We start from the raw sequence: 22,836 nt of genomic DNA on the forward strand, positions 1-22,836 counted from the left end.
GTGTATGTGTGTGTGTGTGTGTGTGTGTGTGTGTGTGTGTGTGTGTGTGTGTGTGTGTGTGTGTGTGTTTGTGCGTGCGTGTGTGCGTGCGTGCGTGCGTGCGTGTGTGCGTGTATGTTTAAAGACATAAGAACAAGAGGAAGCAATTGCTGCAGCACATGAAGCTTGTGTGTAGGGCAATACCCGAAAAGCAACAATGTGAGCATTCAGGAAACAACTATGCTACTATAAAATATTGCTCCTGGATTGATAAGCCACTGAATAGCTTAATTTTCTTATATAATACCATGATGAAAATATGCATATGTTGTTTGTCTGAGGTTGTATTTCCCCAATACTAATACTAAGACCATCTATAGTTGCTAATGACTGTAATGTGACATGTTTAAATTTCTCAACTGATTTCATCAACTGATATCTAGAGAGTTGTGTTTGTGTCTGTTAAAAAAAAAATCATCTTAAATATATAAGGAAGACAGAGCCATTACCAGCATTACAGGAGACAAAACAAGATCTTAATAAAATAATTATTAAATTAAAATATTGAGTCAAAAGATTGTTTACATCAATACATTTGATATCAAATAAACTATTACTGTGCGTTTAGAGACTAAAAAAAAAAAATGTATCCATTTCTTGTTTGTGTGTGCATGGCCATGAAAGACCACAAAAGTATGCATAACTTAAATTTAGTCAACTACCCAAATCACGGCGAGCCGGTACAGAGCTCTCTGGAGACATCCCTTTGCAGCCCGACCCTTCTGACTGAAAATTTCACCCCAAAATGTAATTGATTCTACATGCTGTGCAGAATAAGGTACGCCATTAACAAATGTTTCACAAATATGGATGATGGTGTATTGTATCTTCTAACACAAATTAACTTCTGCTGCATCTGTAGTTCAAGCTGCAGAGAACTTCAGTATTTGGTTGCAATGATAGTGTAACTATAATTGCAATAAAAAATGTAAGAAAAACATCCATAGGAGTGTTGTGTGCATCTGTTTTGAAAAAGAAGGTATGACCCCAATTCAGAAAAAGAGAGCAAAGTATGGATTATGGAAATGATTGCAGACAGTACAAATATAAGATATCTTGCTTTTTGTTGTTGTTGTTAAGTTCATGATTTTGATGCATCCTGTTGTGTATTCCAGGTCTCTATCATACTCAAAAAACGGATATTCCATCACAGCGGAGACTGAACCATGAAATCCTTAAATAATTATTACATCCAAGCAGAGGACTTTGCTTTTATTTTTCTTCTTTTTTTTTTTTTACAAACACATCTTAATTGTTGCAAAAATGCCATATGTACCCTTTTCCCAGTTATGCCTTTTAATATAACAAGAAAAAAATTATTTTATTTCATTTTTGAAAAATGTGTGAGCAGTTATGGCTGGTGTCCACTATATGTGACAAATTCATTTCATTGCTTGGATACTGTTCATTTTCTAGAGAAAGAATAGGTGCGGTTGAAACCAAGGCAAAGCATCACGTGAAGGCAGCACATCTGGCAACATCATCAAAAAATTTAAATTGGTCCAACTTTACGCAAACAATGTCTTCCAAAGTTAATATATTAGCCAATCAAAATAGCTATTTTCCCCTTACATCAATTGAATGTCAATCAACAAGGAAAATTTAAGTGGACTGCTCTACATGACAAAACAGAAAAAGTGATGCGTATGCAACATGAAATCAATAGTGCTATACGTGGCCTTAGGTTTGTACCCTTGCACTTCCTCATGACTCTGTATTGTTTGACCATTTTTTGAGAACATTTGAGTTTGCATTACTTAATTAAAAAGCATCTAAGAAGAAATGTATTTAAAAGTCTTCTAATAGAGGATGCTGTATCTAAATGTAAAGACTCTGCTAGTGCAACAGGGTGCAGCTACTGGAATCCTTCTCCTGCACAGCTTGATTATCTTGCTGATAGAACTACTGCTTCAGCAGATACAATGGTGGACAGTCAGTACATTTACATGCTCTGAGAGAAAGTCAAATGATTGCTTTCGCCATATATATGCCTTAATCGGGCTGTCGTCGAACCAAACTGGAGTTCTTGAAATCGAGCTGTTAGAGCCAGATAACGTGGTTCTAAATCGAGCTAATCCGGCATGTACAGTATACACAAACCACGGTTAGCCGAGCTATTGACTGGACTGGGACTCCCCCTTCCAGAAGTGACGACATCGTGGAAGCGGGAATAACAAGTCATGGCATGAGGACAACACGTGGCAGAAGAAAAGAGGACGAGGAACAACAAAGTTGCTGAGTGGATCATGAGTGGATAAGCAGGGTCTCCTATAGAAGGAAGAGGTTGAAGAGGTTTGTCGACTAATTGTTCCAACTAACCTGAAGAATGACAACGCAAAAGAACGTGCAGCGCCACCTAGCGTCGAGGAGTTGAATGCACATCGGATTTCTTGGACACTTCAGTTAAATCCTTAGCTCGATTATTGCAAATAGCTTAATTTAGATGTGCATGTAACTGCACTAAGTGTTTCCCCCTTTGAAAAATAAATTAATTCGTCGGACGTTTGCGCCATGATTTATTTCACAACTGCATGTTGTAAAGCAGTCCTCAAGAAAGCTGGAAGAAAAATTACGTTTCTGTAGTGAATGTTACGGACATAATTCACCTTTGTTATTAAGTGTGGTTCTACACACCGTTCATTATAAAAGCAGCATGTTGTTCATGCAATGCCAAAATAATATGTTGCATGTAATTTACTGTCAGTAGTTATTTCATGTAACTTTGACTGATCAGGGATCATGGTCCCTTTAAATGGTGTGATGACGTTGAGCCCGATGTCAGTTGGGTGGAAGGACAGTGCCATTTTGTATGTGGTTAGTCTGAGGTATAACAATAAACAACACACGCTTTCCTATGTGAAATTGTCTGCTCAATTTTCTGCAATTTTCACAGTTCAATAATTTAAAAGAACCTTGCTGAATTTGGAAAGACAGTATGACGGTATATATGAAAACCCTTTGTAAATCAACAACTGCTTTTTAATCATCATTAATAGAATAAGAACAAGCTCAGGTTTCTGTTCAACACTGTAGCCAGGCTTATTAAAAGTCCTAGCTCTGTTGAGCCATGTATTCCCTTAATCAGCAGTGATGATTTCTTGAATTTCTATATAAAAAATCTTCAAATTACTGGTACCAGTACTGAGTTAAGCAGCCTCAGAAGTAGAGCCTGATTTGTGCTTAGACTGTTTCTGTCCAGTCGGGCTCTCTTAGCAAACAATGGACACTTCATTCAAACCATCAACTTGTATTTTAGGCCCAACCAGACTGTTGAAGGAGCTTCTGCCTTTAATTAACACCTCCATATTGGATTTGATCAATCAGCCAACAGGCTATGTGAGTTAAGGTTGCTGTGATTAAACATTTACATAAGAAACCTACTCTTCATCCAGGACTGCCAGTTTGTGTTTGGGAAGCAGACACCTCATCTACCTTTAAGTTTCTCTATTTTGAGATTTATTTATTAAAATAATGAATAAATATTATCACTGTAAATAAAGCTAAATTGAATTGAATTCATGCATTAAAATGCCCAGTGAGTCCTTGAATGGTTTAGTAATGCACACACAAATTAACGATTTTCTCATGCAATGATTAGGGTCAGAAAAAGATCATGGTTTGGCTTCACGTCTGACACCTTGTACACAAGGTTTCTGAACAATAGTACTTGTAGAGTTGGGAGTGACACAGGGCTCATATAACGCTTGTGTAGTGTTGATTCAGCATAATCAGACTCCTGTGAATGTCCATACAGGGAGCGTATTGAACAGGGTTCTTGACTGTTCAATAACTTAAAATAAACAATCTTAAAGGTTCATTCAAATGCCTTTAAATTCATTAAATGATTCGTTTATGATCCATTATACTACATGCTTGAGACCACTTTAATTGGAATCCATTTCATACACGGCCACAGCCAGCAGTCAGTTAACTTAGTATAACAGCAGGAAACGGAAGGTGTCTTGTCAAGGGACAGTTGGTTCATGAAGCATTGGCTTTAATTAAATGTTATGTTTTTAACATAAAGATTCATCACATCTAAAGGAACAGCCATGAAAGACTGACGGTAAAACTCATTGCACAGTTGAAAACATGGTTTGTATTGTTATTTTCCATATAATTGGTCTACCTACATTTTGATAAATGTGGCATTACAAAATAAAAGTCTCACTAATAAAAAAAATACCATTATGAAACAAAAGTGTCATGAAATAAATAAAATATACCATATGAAATAACTGGTTTTGAAATAAATAAGTTATCATTAAAAAAATTATTATTTCATTAATTAATTTATATGTATTTCATTGTCATATTTATTTATTTATTTCATTGAATATTTATTAACGTACGATCTATTTTGTATTTATGCCATTGTCTTTTATTTATTTCATTGAATATTTATTAACGTAAGATTTATTTTGTATATATGCCATTGTAATTTATTTATTTCATTGAATATTTATTAATGTAAGATTTACTTTGTATTTCGGCCAATGTCATTTATTTATTTAATTGAATATTTATTAACGTAAGATTTATTTTGTATTTATGCCATTGTCATTTATTTATTTAATTGAATATTTAATAATTTAAGTATTTATTTATTTATCTATTTTATTTTGAATGAAACAGCATTCCATATATTGTTGTGTTGTTTGTTGGTTTATAGGCTTTTGGAGAAGATAACAGTTTGGATTCAATTAGAAAATTTCACAACATACAGTAAATATACAACCTGATGTGGGTCCCATTTACATCGAGGATGTCTTTTTTTCCCCAGTTCATGATCCCTCACTACTCAATCACGGCCTTTCAAGATTGTAAACATTGTTTATTGGTCTTCTTACAAATGAGCAACAGTATTATGAAAGGGAGATGTTTTGGTAAGATTGTGGCTCTGTTGCACTCTATACCCGAAAATAAAGAAACACATTTTTACACATTTTTAGAAAGTCTCTTGATGTATGCGCTTACCAAGCACTTCATACCATTGAAATATATAATCTTCGATTCCTCATAGCTTATCATGTGTGCACAAAGGTTTCATTTCAACCCTGGGAATGGACCTGTGTGCTCCTCATACTCGACTCCCCTTCACTTCCTCTTCCACCATGTCCTTCTCCTCTTTCCTTATCTGCTCAGTGCCTCCTCTTGTTTCTCTCTGTTCTCTTCCTCCTCCCTCACACCTCCCTTCCCTGCCAGCCATCACTAAAGGCAGTAAGAGCAAAGAAAGCCTAAACTACGGATCTCAACCCCACACACTGAAACCATCAACCATCAGCCATCACTTTCGCTCTGTTCAAGTCTTTGAAAAGTTATAGTTGTGTAGCAACCAGCACAACACTTCCTATAATCGCGGCAACACCTACAAAAGTCCAACAATCCTTTGTACTTCCACTGTGTGCAGCCCCATCTATCACACACACACACACACACACACACACACACACACACACACACACACACACACACACACACACACACACACACACACACACACACACACACACACACACACACACACACACATTCATCTGTTAACTATGATGGATGCCAGTTGGCTCCGAGTAGAAAGGTATTTGTGAGCTGACACAGACGCTGACCAGCATGCAGCTATGCAGGTCACAGTGACATACAGTACATACTGAATGCTTTAAGGTTTTTCTAAACATACTTCAGTGATTTTGTTCTTATTTCTAAAAACAAAAGACTCGTGGAAGTACTGAACACATTTGGACATCCATTCCAAAACCCATCCTTTTTGAAAAAAAAAAAAAAAAGGCTGGATTACCTTTTGTCTTTAGGCTTTAAATCCAGCCCGGTTAAATTCTGGTCTTTCTGTTGGTCATCCATTGGGATTTCTCTACAATTACCGTTGTCCCTGTTTTCCAAAGCAACTTCAAGCAAAGCTCTTCTTTCACGGCCTTCTGTCATCGGGTATAAGGTCATAGGGAATCACAAGTTGCTATGCTTTTTCCTTCTCTAAGATTTCTAAAGGAGGGAAAAAGAAGAGGTGTTTCTGTTTACCAGAACCATTTAGATCCATTTAGAGAGCGGGCTCAGTCTCATACAAAAGTCAATAAAAAATTTTATGGCTCCTAAATAGAAGAATGTTTGGATATTTTCTTCCTATTTTTTTAAAAAGACTTTTGGAGGTTTTAATGTTGAACAAACACATTTTTTCTTCCTTTTTTTTATTTTGCATACTGTAAATTGCAGTGATTTTTATTATTGCAGTTCTTTCTATTATTGTATGTCTAAAACACTCAGTATTAGTCTGTGTCCCTGTAATGACTCTCTTTCAAGTGCGGTCCAGTCTGCAGCCTTCTTGGCCATAACAATACAAAGATGGCACTGAAGAATGGATTTGTCTGAAAAATGAATACATATACACATATATATATATATATATATATATATATATATATATATATATATATATATATATATATATATATATATATAGTGGTAATAAACGGTTTTCTACTTCTAACATGTATTTAACAGCACGTGATCTCAATAAGGACGTGATCAACATTTGGGTTTGCATTTAAACTGCTGCAGCTGTTATCAAGTGATCTTTCTGTTCATTCTCTTCTGTTCAAACTGCTTGTTATGTTTCCCACTATCCTGCTCAGCGGGCACTTGAGCGCTCGCTGTTTAAAAAGAGCGTTGGACAAGTTCCTACCTCTTTATGGTGGACGCCAGTGAACTGACAGGGTTCCATGCCACACACTCCAACTGAGAGGTCATTTGATATAAATTTTCACCACTGTGGAGGAAAGACAAAACGTAGAAGAGAAGCTCATGAGCTGTGCTGTGCACTGTCATTCAGCAGGAAGCTAAGGCTCTGCTACGAGGAAAACTTAGCTAGATTGCCTTTTCCTGTCCACCAACACTCAAAAACAGCAACACACTAAAACAGCAAGAAAAACACAACGCACACATTCACCAGCTGAGCTAAGATTGAAAGATGTTCCTTTGACGACAAGGATGATATATTCTCACATAAAAGAAGACTCCAACATCCTTCATTCATACCTGCCATGTGAGTAAATGGGCTGACACAAATATGTGAACACTCTTACTCACACTCACATAAATACACGAGGGATTTACAGCCTTCACCCCTCCACACACACATGCAGCTCTTAGTCACCCAATCAAACCACCTGCAGGCTGACAACAGTCTGAGCGGTATCGCGCGGTACCTGGCACCCTGCTCATTACACAGCTATTATTTTACAGTGCACCACGTGCATGGAAGCAGCAGAGCTAAAAGGTATTTCTGCTGAAATATTGCTGGAATTGAGGCTGAACACAGGCTTAAAAGCAAAGATTGATGGCATTTTTCAAATAAATACGTATCTACTTTCCCTCTCGGCTGCTAACAGATGGAATCCATCTCTCATTTGGCTAACAGGCATTTTAAGGAAGTTCACTGTCCCTGTTTTCGGCTCTGAGCACACGTATTACAGCGGCCCTTCACGGAGCAACCCCTCTGCTTCACGTAGCGGACAAAACTCTTATGCTTCTCTCTGGTAAACACACAAACAAAAACACATGTTTTTGTCATTTCCTTAGATGAATAAAAAATAGTGAAACTTCCAAAAAACATTATCAGCAGGAAATCCAGAGGAGCCCACTAGAATATCACTCTATCAAACTGCACAAGCATTTCTTTCTCTACTTTTAGCCGACAAAAATATACGTGGATTGTTACTGCGACGGTTCTTTATTCCGTTCCTTTATCGGGATCCATAAGACAAAAATCAGCACACAGTCTAATGCCAGTCTCAGCACGCACTGAAGCCATGACATTCTGTCATAAATTACTAAACTGGATTAAAGTTGTGTTTTTTTTTCCTAAACCGGAACAAGTAGAGAAAGTTCCAAAACGTAAAAAAAAAATTAGAACGTAATAAATACAACCAAGCAGTGAAAGGATGAGTTTGCAGTGTATGATACCAGCAACTAATATTTGTGAGGTCACCGTATCCGCCAATGAAGCCAAAACAGCCCCGTCTACATATATCAGAGTCACGACGACAACACGTGACCCCACTGAGAAAGAACCAACTTCTCCAGAGCAAGACTATAATAATATAATAACTATGGCATTCTGTAGTCAGAAGCGGGAATATCCACGTTCCTAGTCAGAAGGGTCAACTGGAATGTCACCAAGGTCAGAATTCCAACTTGGAAAATCAAAGAGGCCTCACCTACTTCACCTTGAGAGCCCAACATGGCTGTCTGCATCAACAAAGTAAACGCTCAGCTAATTCCACTGCTTACAACAGGGCCGTCTTCTTTCATTCACATTCACACATAAACCTCGTACTATTTATTTATTTAGCGGACATGTTGCTAAACTGTTTGTCTGTGCTGTGTCTGTGCAAACTACAGCGTTGTTGTTAATCACTATCGCTAATAATGACAAGCAGCAGCGAGGACTAATCCCAATGTTTGTAAAGACTCGTGGCTTACGAGTGTCCAGGATTCTTCCAACAGTCGGTCATTGGGTCAACTGGAACATGATGACATGCCTGGTTCCAACCTCTTACATCTGAGGGAAACTGCACACTTCTGAACGTGGTAAAAGAGGGTGCAGCATTTCTGGAATATTTCTACATGACTGTACTGCAAAACCCAAAAATGGAAACTACCAAATAATAAAGTCCTGACTTCAAAACAGCACTTTGAATCTGTAGGTGATACAATGTTCTATGTATGATTCCAACACTGTTTGACAGTCTGTACTTTCTTTTAATGACGCCATCAAACATCACGAGACCCGATTAACCACACGGAGACTTACTTCATCCAATACCAGCCCTCCATTCATTAATGCCATTGTTGTTCTCTTTATAATGTGTAGTTTATATTGATCCATAATGTTTACCCTATGCACGTTGCACCCTGACTCAAATGTAATGTTTGCATGTTTGTTTATTTACATGTTTATTTGAGTTATTTCTAATCTGACTCTGGGACATGCACAAGAATTCCTAAGTACCTGTTTTTAACGTGTATAAATGCTATAAACTCTATTCTATTCAGAGGAACCAGCTCGGTAAATTCATGTCAAAACAATATACGTTTGACAGTGTGTCAAAGGGAATGCTTTTACCCCAGTTAGTCATAAATTCAACAGCTTTGGTTACAGTTGTGTGCTTAATAGATGACATGTAACTTTTGGGGAGATTTTAGACGTTGTATCTTGTTTTTTCACTTTGATAAAAGCCAGAGTGCCTTCTCTCTTTCTCCCTCAGTGTGGATTAATAAGACTTCGGCATGTTTTCATTTCATGTTGTTCCAGCAGGCCGAGCTGACGGCGTGCAGAGTAAATACAGGCCTGATGGTACCAGGCTGCAAGATTAGACAACTGACCCAACTCTTCTGAGCCTTCCCACCACCGCGTGTGTGTGTGTGCGTGCATGTGTGCTGCGTGTGTGTAGATATCAGTTATGTTTATGACAAGGATGACCCTCGGAGTGAGAGTCAGGACAGTCCACCCCCATCTCCCTTTCTCCCTCACACACACGCACACAAGCCCAAGGGTCCATCCCTGCTGTGGTATTCACAGAGAATTCCTTCTGTTCTTCCATTGATGGAAAACACTAGATCCATGGCATGGGAAGAATGTCACATTTAGAAACATAACAAGCAAACAGCTTGAAGACCAAGTAGATACAAGGTAACCTTCCTTAAAATAAATCACACATTAACTTCAGTAAGGATTAGTACAACCTGTATAAGAGATTTCAAAATATATCATTGAGATAAATGAGCGGGAAGTTAATTATCTCTGCAAATAAAGTGATTTTGTCTTATTTTTTTCATAAGGACATGAGAGGATTTAAAGGTTGGGTGTGGCTGGATTTGAGCTGGCTATGATGAAGCGTTGTGGGTGGACAGGAAAATGGATACTCAAAATACGCAAAATCTAGATAAAGGTCATCTCAAAACACAAGTTGTGTGATGATGCTTAAGGTTTGCACCAGGTTCCTCCTGCTAGGGCTGCAAAAATCTGTCTTATTTTTCTTTTATTATTTGTCATTATTTTAGAAGAAATATCATTAATAGGAAAGACATAAATAAAGAAAGTAATTAGATTACTTTCCCTGCATTGCTCTCAGCAGCTTTCATGCTTTCAAAGTCAGTGTTATTAGATTCATTTTTTTAAAAACCAGGAGCAAACCTTTTGACTTTTTTTTTTATTTTCTTTTTTCTTTTTCTTTCTTTGCAAGAAGCTGGAAAATCCAGAGCAACGTAGATCTCAGAGAAGTCGCTGCTCAGCCCGAGTGAGCCTGTGAGCCAGAAAAATATTTCATTTTACATGAAAGATGTCAAATGTGGACACCTATTTATTTAAATGCAGTATCTATGTGCCTTATTTTGGTGTCCACACATCTTATTTCCTGCTGACTGGATTGGCATTCAGCACAAAGCCATGCGTTTCTTAGGACCTTAATTTAACCCACTGAGTTTGGTTTGTTTCTAAAATAAAATACACCATTTGGACTAAAATAAAATAAAACATCTTTTTTTAAAGTTGGCAGTGACAATTACGCACATTCCTGTCAGCTGTGTCAGACCAGACCCAAGAAACATTAAACCCTCAAGGTCTGTTCCTCAAAGGAAGAAGCAGTTCATCAACAGTTTTGGGGTTGTGCAGATATTATTCTATACCACTACAAGATTACATGACATATATTCATTTTTTCCTTGTTTCAGTTGTTTCTTAGAACTTCAAATAATTGATGTTCTTCCTCCGTGCACTGTGCGTGACTGTAATTTGTAGACATAAACGGTAAATCAGCTGCTTCTACTTGCCTCAAGCGTACTCAAAGCATGTAATGGCACAAATCCCATTTACCGTTCACACACATTCATTCAGTCCAACACTGACTCTACGGTGAATATGCCGTACAGATTCTCACATAGCAATGAAAACGAGGTTCAGTATGATCCCCCAAAGACACTTCGGTGTGTAGGAGATCCCTGGTGGGCGTCCACGTCCCAGTCGGCTGCACATTTATTAACTCTAAAATGTTTCAACTCTGATGTTCTCTCCAAACACAATAAGAACCACTTGTGAATTAATATGATTGCTCTAAGGGATCAAAATGTTTGTGGACGAATTGAACAGTTATTGATGTTTGTTTGTTAAGAGATGAAAAAAAAAGCAGGAGAGTTGACCAGCAGCGAGAACCACGTCAGGTATGAGACGGACATGAATGTGACTCACAGCCTGCTATGGCATCGCCTCAGCAGCTCTTTCAGTGTTGCCAGACAAAAAAAGCTCTTCAAAATATGTAGCTGTTATATATATTGCAATGCAGTTCTAATAAGACAAAATGGGAAGAAATATGACATCACAGAAGAAGACAATTTTATATATTTCAAATGATGAAATCCTCTAAACAGTGTTGGGTAATGACCTCAATATCTCCATGATCGTTTAAGAAGGGGGGTATGGGATATTTTAGCTCAGTATTTGAATGCTTGGTTTTGCTTAAAAAAAAGAAAGAAAGAAAGAAAGAAAGAAAGAAAGAAAGAAAGAAAGAAAGAAAGAAAGAAAGAAAGAAAGAAAGAAAGAAAGAAAGAAAGAAAGAAAGAAAGAAAGCCAGAGTTAGACACCCCTGGACACAACAGAGCAACAAGAAAAGGTCTGGAAAACCAAACAACAAACGTTATGCTATTCAGCCACCATTTATGAGCACATCGTTTTACAAGAATAGAGCTGCTTATAGCTGTGACTTCTTTTATTAATCTGCACTGAGCTGGGTCGAAATATTTACCATCAGTTTTTTGAATGCAGCAACTCAGCGGCTGCTGTCCTCCCACGATTTAACCGTGTGAGGACCAGTCTGCTGTCGGCCTGACTTCTGCTTTAATTCCCCAGACTTTTCTAAAGCACACAGTATTCCTATTTCTTATCATTGGATCATATTTAATTGATTCACATTATAAATAATATTCAAGGTTACAAGTTATCAAAACTAATGGGTAAAAATGCCTCAATGTTGTTATAATTCCAACAGTTTGGTGAGATTACAAAGTGGTGCCGATGCAGTCGTGGTTTCAGAGCCAGAACATCCTGTACCGGAGTTGTCATGAGAGCTTGAAATGGAAATATTAATTAGTTGTTGCAGAAATTTCACTGCAGGATTTTAAAAAGTGTCACATTCTCCTGATTAGTCTCTCCCGACGTAAAACATCAGCAAGTTTCATAACAAAAAACTCCAGCGGTGAAGAAAATGAGGGGAAAAAACAGACGACCTCACATAACTGGCCACAAATGCCGTATTAACCCAGTCATGGGACAACTGTACTCCCAGGACAACCACTGCTTTTTCAAGACACAGCTTTAAAAAAAAAAAATAGAATAAATAAGAATAAATTGTATGAACATGAAATCTTCAGCAGCTTCGCTCCAACGAGCTGCTGAGTGAGATGGTGTGTGTGTCTTGAGAGAGTGTTGCCTATATGGAGTACAAATAAATGTAAAATCAGTGAGGAATTGTTCTGTCTGATCTTGTTTTTTTTTACTAACTACATATGGGTTTTGAATAAGGTGTGACTAGTTAACTCTATATACCGATAAAGGGATGGTGGATGAGGATATTGGACCAAGAAATCTGGCCCCTTGATGGCCTCTACTTGGAAAAATCCTTGACATGCTCCTGGTTTTGTCCCACACCGCAGTCCAAGTCCAAACATCTGCATCGGCCGAGCTTTAAAGGCAGCGGCGGCGGGTTGTTCAATTCTCTTTGAATTGAGTAACGGTCGAGTATTTTATGACTGGCAGTTGTTTGAGAGCTCTGTAGCGTAGAAGTTCACGGGTTTTCTTCACTCGCTTTGATCAGGATCCCACTGACTTTCTCCAACGCTCAACTCCCCAGTAGCTGTTACGTTTGGTGTGTTTAAAGCACCAACCGGTGATACTGACCCACCAGTTGTTGTGGAGAACATCCTGTTACTGTGTCAGTGGCGCCATGACTTAACTACGGTGCCGTGCACAGAAAAGCAACACAGGTTAAAAAAAAACATCTTCTTTTTTTCTTCTTTTTTTTTTTTTTATATCTTCGAGGTCAGATACAAGGAATCTACCGATCTGTAATCAAGCCAACCAAAACAAGGAAAAAGTAACCAAAGGAAGCGGCAGGAACGCGTAGAGGAAAGCCACAATGGCAGACGGACCTCTGCTGAAGCTGAACATCCTGTTCAGAACTGCATCCTGCTACCTTTCACTTCCACGGTCAACAATGTTTTTATTTTGTTGCTTTTTGCTGAATGTATAAATAGATTTTGGAGAGGGGCGTATGAGCTGCATGTGCTGCGTGTGAAGGCTGGTGTGTTACCTGTTGTAGGGGTTCCTCAGCAGCAGGGCTTGGCTGCCTGCACAGCTGTCTGAAGGTGTGTGACATCCATAAACAGGAGGAGGTACCGGATACTGCTGTTCACCTGCAATGCATGCAGACACACACACACACACACACACAACATACTGCATGACACATGCAAATGTAATCATAAAAGCTGAGTCTTCAAGCTGCAGCTATGTATTTAACCTACTTTCAATTCAGTAACTAATTTCCTTGAAAGTGGGATCTGCACCACAATCAGGGAGTCTTCATGTTGGTCTTCCTCTCGACGCTTCGCTTCACTGTTACAACCCCCCCCAAAATTTACAGCTCAGGCCCCATTAAAACCCACATTTAAATATTTACTAATAACATGCGCAGATGAAGGATTAAAGAGATTAGTGGGTGGATGAAAGAAGAAAGGAGAGGAGGGGAATAGGGAGTTTGTGAGTCAGGATGTGGCTGATTTATACCTCCGACAGGCAAGGTCACGGCAGAGATGTCAGAATAAGGGACAAGGCACTCCCTGGGTGAGAGCCACGGAGCTGCCATGCACGCAGCTGCACGCTCACGCAGTGGCTGCGACTGAGCAAAACATCGACGTTTGTTCTAATTGGAAGAAACTCTGGCCTGTTGTCGTGAAACGGGGACCTGCGGCGGGACGAAAATAGCTTTTCCAGATTGGAGCAGAAGATGGCTGACGGGTACGCTCGCATCCCGTTGTGTGGGTCAGTTTGACCCACGAGGGCAAGAAGCCGCCTCTGCAGGGTCATGAGCACGCAAACTGAGATGTCTTCTTATTGAAATACATTAAGAAAGAACAGAGAAGTGACATCAGCGGGGGAACGCAATCATGACGTGCTGACTGGGGATAAAGTTAGAAGATAATTGAAGCAATTTGTTCATAGGCAGCTGAAAAAATTAAGCTTTACATTTACAACAGCATTTTACTGTATTTCACACTTATAATTTACAGTTAAAGTCATATCCCTTACATTATCATAGATAAAAATGTAATATAATCAATTAGCATAGAATTGTGTTTTTGGACAAACACCCACCAACACCTGGCTGACACTGAGACAGCATCATTTGAATGGAGGTGTGTAAATGTGACGGAGCTCTGAGTTTATATCAGGAGGAAAAGGCGCTGCAGAGAGACAGGAGACGCTCCCTCTAAACTGCAGTTCTGATACTGGAGGAAAATGTGATCAGTTAACCATTTCTAACAATAATATTAATATATACTCCATACTCTAGACTGGATTTTCTGCTTTTGTTTTTTGTTTTTAAATGTTACTTCATTTTATTTTTTATTTTTGGGGGATTTGGAAAAGATTGAATCCTGTAAATATGTTTGTTAGCACTGTAAGGGTTCACAAAGCCCTACAGTTATCTTTCTGTTATGAAATACAGTTTGAAATAGGAGGAGTAGGTTTGTGTAGAATAAGAGTAAAATACTGGCGTTTCTGCCTCCAGTACTTCACTGGCCCTGCGTGTAACGCTTCACAACATGAGAGCAGGGTTTCAGACATTTATAAAGGAATTCGCCACATTTAAGTCAGCTTCACATCAAGAGCAATCAAGCAGACAGACATGGAACAAAACAGATGCACATTTAAACTTCTCAAATACCAAGAAATAGAATATTAAGTAAACTAGTAAGAATTGAAAAAAGAAAAGGAAAGTCATGCCCCATTTCTGCAACAGCAGTTCAGTGCCACCAAAACTCAGTGGGAATTATTCAAATGTTTCTTCGTGTGAAATACTTCAGATCATCTTCTTTTTGTCAAATGGTGCCAAATAAATAATATTTTTATTAGAGGTCAATACAAATTAGAGGTTTTTGAGACGTTTTTTCTGTATCACTTTCTCAGCTCTGTGTGTAAAAATGAAATCAAAAAGGAGTAATGATTATTAAGCGTGTGTGGAGTCGGACCAGATGGGAGAAAATCCGCCCCAAATAGGAATATTGTTGGTTAAGACCCGTCTGAAACAATGCAACAGTGACGTTGTGGTTGTGGCACGTACCCATTGTGTTCTGCTGGGCCAAAGCATCTTCGTGTTTGAAGGAGTGGTTGGAGAACTGCGAGCTGTGGTGTGTAGGAGTGTGGCCGTAATTACCGGCTCCATCGAACGCCACTGTGCTGTAACCTGCAACAGAGACACAATACACACACCAGTGTGTGGGAAGTTGTAATTTTAATAAAACTCCACCAAATCATCAGCAGCAATTCCCTCAATCAGCGAGACAAGACAGTGTGATTATTTCATTCATTTAAAAATGGCAGCAGTGAAATAAAGTTTAATTTAAACTGTGTGTAAAATGTTCATTTTTACATTTAAGTCAGGTTTTTTTGATAGAAAGTCATTGCTGCTTTTACTTTGGTCCTCATTACAGTAAATACTGTCAGGTTTGGAGCGTCTTGCATCCTGAAAATGTCCGAGTTTAAGTTGTTTATGCAGATTCACAAATATAACTCTTAGTTTGACATTGTCTCATACCAGCAGTCATTATGTGCTCCATTCTCCTTTTATGATATTGCTTATTTCTTAAGTTTGGTTGTATTAAGCAGCGAGAACATAGAAGTGTAAGTTTCCACAGAGCACTCGGACACACACTCTCTGTGCCGTTAAGGAGACCTCTGCCTGATGCAAGACTCCTGACTTCAAGTGACCTGGAGGGCACAACAAGCGCTCATAAATCACTCACACGCACAGACGCACACTCAGACACACACAAACACACTATCTCTCACGTGCTTCATCAATTAAAATGCAGCACTTTCACTGACTCTACTCTGTGAGTCAGTGGGCGAGCAGGGGAGGGAGAAGAGAGAAAACTCATTAAACATCTCCATTTATCTTCCACTCAGCCCTGACATTTCTGCGTGTGCATGTGTGTGTGTGTGTGTGTGTGTGTGTGTGTGTGTGTGTGTGTGTGTGTGTGTGTGTGTCTGTGTAAGCATGTATTCTGATACTTCTGTTGTCTCCTTGAAGTCCAGCGCTGAGGTGACAGGCGATGAGGTCAATTTGTACTCAAGTGGAAAACCTAAAGTCTGGAAATACCCCCAGGAATACCCCTATAAATGACTAGAAAATTACAACTTCAGAGGTTAACCTTCCCTCTTACTTTTTTTTCCTATGCAACTAACACCGGCCTTCCCCTTATAGCTGCCAGCTTCATACACAAGAATATTATATTTTAATGGCCATGATTTGTATTTATTATGAGCAGTACTTCTTTTACGCTGAACGATTTGCAGTTATCGATACGTGCTGTAATCATTACATCCTGTCTGCTGCATTTAAAAGTTTCTGCTTCGTAAATGAAGCCGTTCGTGTCTTTGAATATCCCTCCAAACATTTTTATAAATAAAAGAGAGGACATGGATGTGCTGGTCCCTGCGTGACCCCGCCGTGCTATCAGCTCTGCTGAGCGGCCCGAGTCCTGCCGTTGGTTTGTTTGTCTGTGCTCGTCCGGCCACAGCGGGGAGCAGATAAAACAGGTTAGAGGTCGCTTTAGTTCTTTGATAGTAGTGTTTTTCCTAAATTATCTGCTTGATAAGCATGTTATTACTAATTAATCTGCTTGGGTAATCACTAACAGATTAATTATCCTAGCATGAAAAGAGCCGGGATTAAGCGACAGCCGCTGAGGAAATGTGCGGGAGTTTTGGATGTTTGATACAACGGCAGGGAGCATTAATCCCATAGATGACCTCTGACACACTTCAGCTCACTGTCACGTTTATTATTATACCGTATTATGTATCGCTGCTACAGTGATGTCGGAGAGCTAGAAAGGTAGTTCACAAGAAAGGAAAAATAATTAGGATAAAAAAATAAAATAAAAACTCCAATCAATAGTTGTTGTATCAAACTGTAAAACCCAAACTTTTATATTGCTCTAAACAGTGGTTCAGTTAGCTTTTTTTCCTCCTGAATCTATGATTTTTGCAGGGTTTTTTTTCATCTGCAGTTATTGTAAAAGTAGGTTTTTGAAAAGTGAGAAATAGGACAGTCTAATAGTCAAAGTGATGAATTAGAAATAACGTAGATGGAAGTCAGCTTCATAGTTTCCGTCTTATAGTGATAAATGGACAGAACCCCCCCCCCCCCCCCCCCCCCCACACACACACACACACATATTTGCATTGGCACACTTAGATATTGGTTATTCTTTACCTGAGTCATAATTGAAATTTCTTTATATTTTTTCAGCTTTATTGCAAGCAGCTCGATTATTACAAGTATTAAAATTGCTAATAGACAAACAAAAGTATGTTTTACCACAAACCGTCTCAGATAAAGTCCTGAATTAGAAACTTTTTGTTTTTTAATTTAGGCTTGGGGGTATGGGCACAATAAATCAAGTTTGAATGTAATTCAGCTCAACACTACTTTATTAATGCTGCAAGGTAAAATCACTCATTTAATTAGAGATTAACAAGCATCTCAGATCCAAACAATGAACGGAAATAGAGTTTGAAGTCACAAAGCATCTGTGAATTTAATTCATCATTAAAACAGATAATTTAACCTGGCTTCACTTTTTTTCTGGAGCCATTTGCGCAAACATCACTAGCAACTTATGCTGGACAGGCTTAAACATTAATGGCTTCAAGTAGCTCCTCTGTAACTGATGCTTTGATCAACGCCGCTTCCTCCCAGACTAAAGAGAGTTGTCCGTGAGTACGGTGAATGGGCTTCGTGTATTTTTAACAAGGTTTCTCACTGACCTACCTGTGCTTTTCACACTCATCCTTGTTTTCCACGTATCAGTGAACTAAAACGTGCAGACACCGACGTTAGCACGCTGGCCAGTTAATACAGCTCATATTAGAGCAATCTGAATGTGATCTGTTCAGTGGGAGTCATGATGTTCCACATTTTTATTAGACGAGGAGAAAAAGAGGTTGTATTTGAAACAGAAGAACACATCTTTGCATGGCTGCATTTATTGAAACAGGGTAAAAGGTCAAAAATAAAGGAGCAATCCTGCTTCAACGAGGAATTTTGTTCTCATGAAGGTGAAGGTCACTGGGAGAAAAGTCTACATTGTTTCAAAGTGTAATAAAGATTATAGAATCATTTGTTTGTCGCAGACACACACACACACACGCGCGCGCGCAAGTGCGGCCTACCTGTCTGGTTGCGGGCTGCCGTCTGCGTGTCCATACAGTTAGTCAGGTACGGCGGGTTGCTGAACATCCTGCTGGGGGGCTGGTGGTGGTGCGGGCCGGCCACAGGTGGTGGCTGGCTGGGGGCCGCCGGCGGAGGGGGGGCCCCGAACGCCCCGTACCTGCAGGCCCCGGTGCCCGTGAACTGTCCTGAGAAGTGCACAGTGAAGGCGCTGAGGCCACAGTGGGGATCGGCCTCGTGGTGGTGGGGGTCGCCGGTGGCCCCCCAGCTGGGCTCCTGCTTGATGAAGGAGTGCGGCCCCAGGGAGGTGTGGGGGGCCGCCAGGGAGGAGTAAGGGGGGGCGGCGGAGTGGAAGTCCAGGACAGGAGCCCACTGAGGGGCCGTGCTGACAGGCAGGGCCGGGCAGCCGGGGCTGGGGCCCGCCGGTACCGGGGGCAGCAGGGAGTTGAGGTCACGCACATCTGAACCCATCGTGGTCCAGGGGTGAAAACTAGAAAAAAGGGAAGCAATTTTCTTTTTTGATTTGATCTCTTCCTGTACCTTGAGGTGACAACAGCAGCCGACACCTTCTAAATCCTTCAGACTAAAGAGTCCTCCTCTCGGGTCGCCGTCTGCTTCACACAGGTCTTCTCTGGATCAGCTAGTGCCCATCAGCAACATTTCACTCCTGCACTGCAAACTTCTCAGGTCCAGCAAAAGTTCATGGTGCAGAGTCACTGTAGGTCTGACAGCAGCGGCGAGGAGACGGGGTACGCAGGATCACGCAGGATCACGCAGGATCACGCAGGATCACGCAGGATCACGCAGGATCACGCAGGACGGTTCAGCAGTGGTCTTCGGTTTCTATCCACGGCAGCACTGAACGGGTTTTCGGCTCAGATGGGGTCCATTCAAGCAGGAGATGCGTCTCTGCTCAGAGCTTTCTCTGTGAATGGAGAAAGTGGAGGAGTGAGGAGGAGTAGCCCTCTTTTCCCTCCACTCTCAGCCTGTGCATGTCTGTGTCAGGAGGGTGGAGGAGGTGGAGTCAGGAGGTGATGAGGGACAGAACCCTCTGACTTCATTCATTTACTGTATGCTCAACAGTTACACATGCTGAACATATATGACCTATAGTGACAAAAATGTAAATAAAAAACACTTATTATTCTGATATTGTTATTAATAGGAACTGTTTCCGTCTGTATGAACCATCCAAAATAAAGAAAATTATATTTTATTTTCATTTTTTCGCCAGTCATAACAATATACCCAACATATACCCTTCATATTTTATCCAGGAACCTTAATGTAAACGAAATATTTGAAGACATGTCCGCGTTTAGATGAAGGGGGCACCTGGGAGCAGCGGGCGCGGCCTCGCCAGGAATCTCTTTTATGCACAAAATAGAAATAAAAATAACGAAAATAAATACAGCACTATTGTGTCCGCTAGGAAAATCTCAAATTTCAGATGTGTATGCATGCGTGCGTATTATTTTATTGTATTTTATTTTAAAGACGGGGGAGGGACGGGGGACAACCGTCTAATGAAACTGTTAGCAGATGAATAGATGGGACGCGCTTGAGCGGCCCGCCAGGCCATCAATCTCCAGCTCTTGGTCTGAGGCCTGCGACGTTCTGGCTGTTTGTTTTATTTAACACATTACTGTTTCTGTGTTTTTAATTAATTCACTGAAATGCCGTTTTTTGCACTGACATACGAATAACAGTAAAACTAAAACAATAGGACCAGTCACGCGTCACGCGGTATTCAGTTTTAGAGAGGTGAAATAACATGAAACGGACATAATCGATTTAAATTTCATAATTCATTCATTTTGATTAAATATAGCCGCCTAAATGTTTTAGAAGACGTTTGTTAATAATAACAATAAAACATTTAAAACAATTTCCTCTTGAATTCGCTCGTTGCTGTCTTCTGCAATGATGAATGTTCGCACATTATCGGCAAGACGTATTTGTGGCTTGACATATTGTGAGCCAATTAAATTATGCAAAATGGAAAAAATGTCTTTGTTAAGTGAAAAAATAAAAAATAAAAATAAAAGAAGTCAGTTTGTGTAATAATCTGGGTCGCAGTTGCGTGCTTGAGAGAATAACGGCTCACTTAATGCAAATATCACCTTCACGTTGACCACAGCAGAGTCAAAACTCTGAGGAAAATAAACTATACACGTGGAATTTGACCTGCAACTTTATGCAAAATAACTGACGTAAAGAAATTACCGACAAGAAAACTAAATGATTTTTAATCAATGATTTCAGCCTTCTTGACATGCAGCCCCAACGTGCCAGACCATCACACTTTACAAACCGATATTTACCTCCGCCTATTTATTCTGATTTATGCTACATATAAATTAAATAAAAATGTGGTTCCATGAACTATTATATCCCGTTACAAAGTGGAGCCATTAGGAATAGCAGTTTAAGAGCCAGCAGAGACAATCCCGGGTTGATCCAGGAGGAGAACAGACGACCATAATGAAGCCTCTTTATGTTCAACAGCAAACGCTTATTCTCCAGCAGTTCACCGTGCTCTCTTAAAAAAACCTCTTTACTCATTATATGTCATTATTATTATTATTATTATTATTATTATTATTATTATTATTATTATTATTATTATTATTATTATTATTATTATTATTATTATTATTATTATGTGACTCTGTAGCTCAGCGCTAATTAAGCTTCCTGTCTATTTAAAAAAATTTAAAAAATAAAACACAGTATTTAACATTTCACTATATTCTTGGTTTCATTTGAAATAAAAAGCAAAGCAAGTATGGGGAAGTGTATGTTAAAATATATATATATATATATATATATATATATATATATATATATATATATATATATATATATATATATATATATGTGTGTGTGTGTGTGTGTGTGTGTGTGTGTGTGTGTGTGTGTGTGTGTGTGTGTGTGTGTTTGTATGGATTTTACATTTATGTATAAATATAGCTATCTAAACTAGTGTGTTAATCGTTATATACAAACCACACAATACGTAATATATAAATAGAGGATATAATTGACTGTACATTTGACTGCAAGAATACAACTTCATATTGGTATATTTACATATGAATGAGCATTTAAAGGTATATGTACATATGTCTATACATACATGTTGTTTTCATGTAATGGATATGTATCCATGCCTCCACTAAACACGGATATTCTAATATACTCACATGCATGCATCCCACACACACTGAATTGAACAGAGAATTCTATATATGTATATATCTGTTTGTCCTACGTTAAAATGTCTGTCCTTTTGTTCCAACACAATTCATTACACACTCAGTCACACATACTACAACACACCACACTGTCACCAAGCTGCACCCATCCCTGTCTTGTCTGTCTTCCTGCTCTTTCATGTCCCACTGTCAGAGATTGAAAAAATAAAATAAAAGCAAAAACATATTATTGAATTATTGAATACTTGTCTGGAAAAATGTGTCAGTTTAAAATAGTTTTGTATTTATAAAGCATTTGTCATTAAAAAGTGGAAATTATGTCAACTAAGATATAATGGCTGCAAATCATGTCTTTATAATGTAAAGGTAAGAATACGATCACAATCTGTCTGAAATTAACCTCCTCAGTCTTCAATAAAACATACGTTGTTTTCAGGGTTCAGGTATTTGCACTTTATTGACCGTAACTAAATAAATTGATAAACTATAAAAGCTTCAAAAAGTGCAGTTTCAATTACTTGTGATAAATGATGAGTACTAATAAAGCAGTTGAGTACGTTGGAATACATGGTACAGAACTTTCCACCTGAGACAAACACTTTAACCATGTGTAGCACAATGATTGACTATTCTCCCAAAAATTGAAGAGAGTTAACTTGTTTTCCATGTTGCTTAGAGGACTGACTGCATGTGTAACCTTTTAGCACCTATTTCTCAGCAGTGGGTTACAGAAATATGTGCCATCAATCAAAAGAGCATCTCCTTCCATACTTACAAGAGAGTAGATGGCAGAAAATTATGTTTATTTTACTTTCTTTTATAGAAATTCAGGATTAAATAAAGCACATGAGGATGAGTGAGTCTTCATCTAGTGGTCACTGGATAAACTGCAGCTCCACGACCATCAGAATACACCAACAACATCCAACCGCCACTCTCATGCTCTGCACGCAACTACACTAAAAGGTGGGGTGTCATGTGCCTGTTATTTATTTATTTATATGTGGAAATATACTGAATGCGCACACTGTTACCACCGTAACAAATTCATATGTGTTTAA

The 22,836-nt window shown here is 39.1% G+C and overlaps 1 protein-coding gene across 2 annotated transcripts in view; it reads right to left on the reverse strand.

Moving 5' to 3' along the window:
* Positions 1 to 19,383, reverse strand: part of wt1a (WT1 transcription factor a) — a 30,730-nt gene extending 11,347 nt beyond the window's left edge. For both annotated transcript variants that reach the window (XM_061722512.1, XM_061722511.1), the window contains exons 1-3: positions 18,560 to 19,383; positions 15,444 to 15,566; positions 13,410 to 13,512 (exon numbers count right to left, since the gene is read on the reverse strand). In XM_061722512.1, the coding sequence (XP_061578496.1) occupies positions 13,410 to 13,512; positions 15,444 to 15,566; positions 18,560 to 19,028 (695 nt within the window). In that variant the 5' untranslated portion in view covers positions 19,029 to 19,383. The remainder of the gene's footprint in view (positions 1 to 13,409; positions 13,513 to 15,443; positions 15,567 to 18,559) is intronic.
* Positions 19,384 to 22,836: the final 3,453 nt, after the last annotated feature.

The sequence above is a fragment of the Cololabis saira genome, chromosome 5 (assembly GCF_033807715.1).
Source record: "Cololabis saira isolate AMF1-May2022 chromosome 5, fColSai1.1, whole genome shotgun sequence".
Classification (NCBI taxonomy): Eukaryota; Metazoa; Chordata; class Actinopteri; order Beloniformes; family Belonidae; genus Cololabis; species Cololabis saira.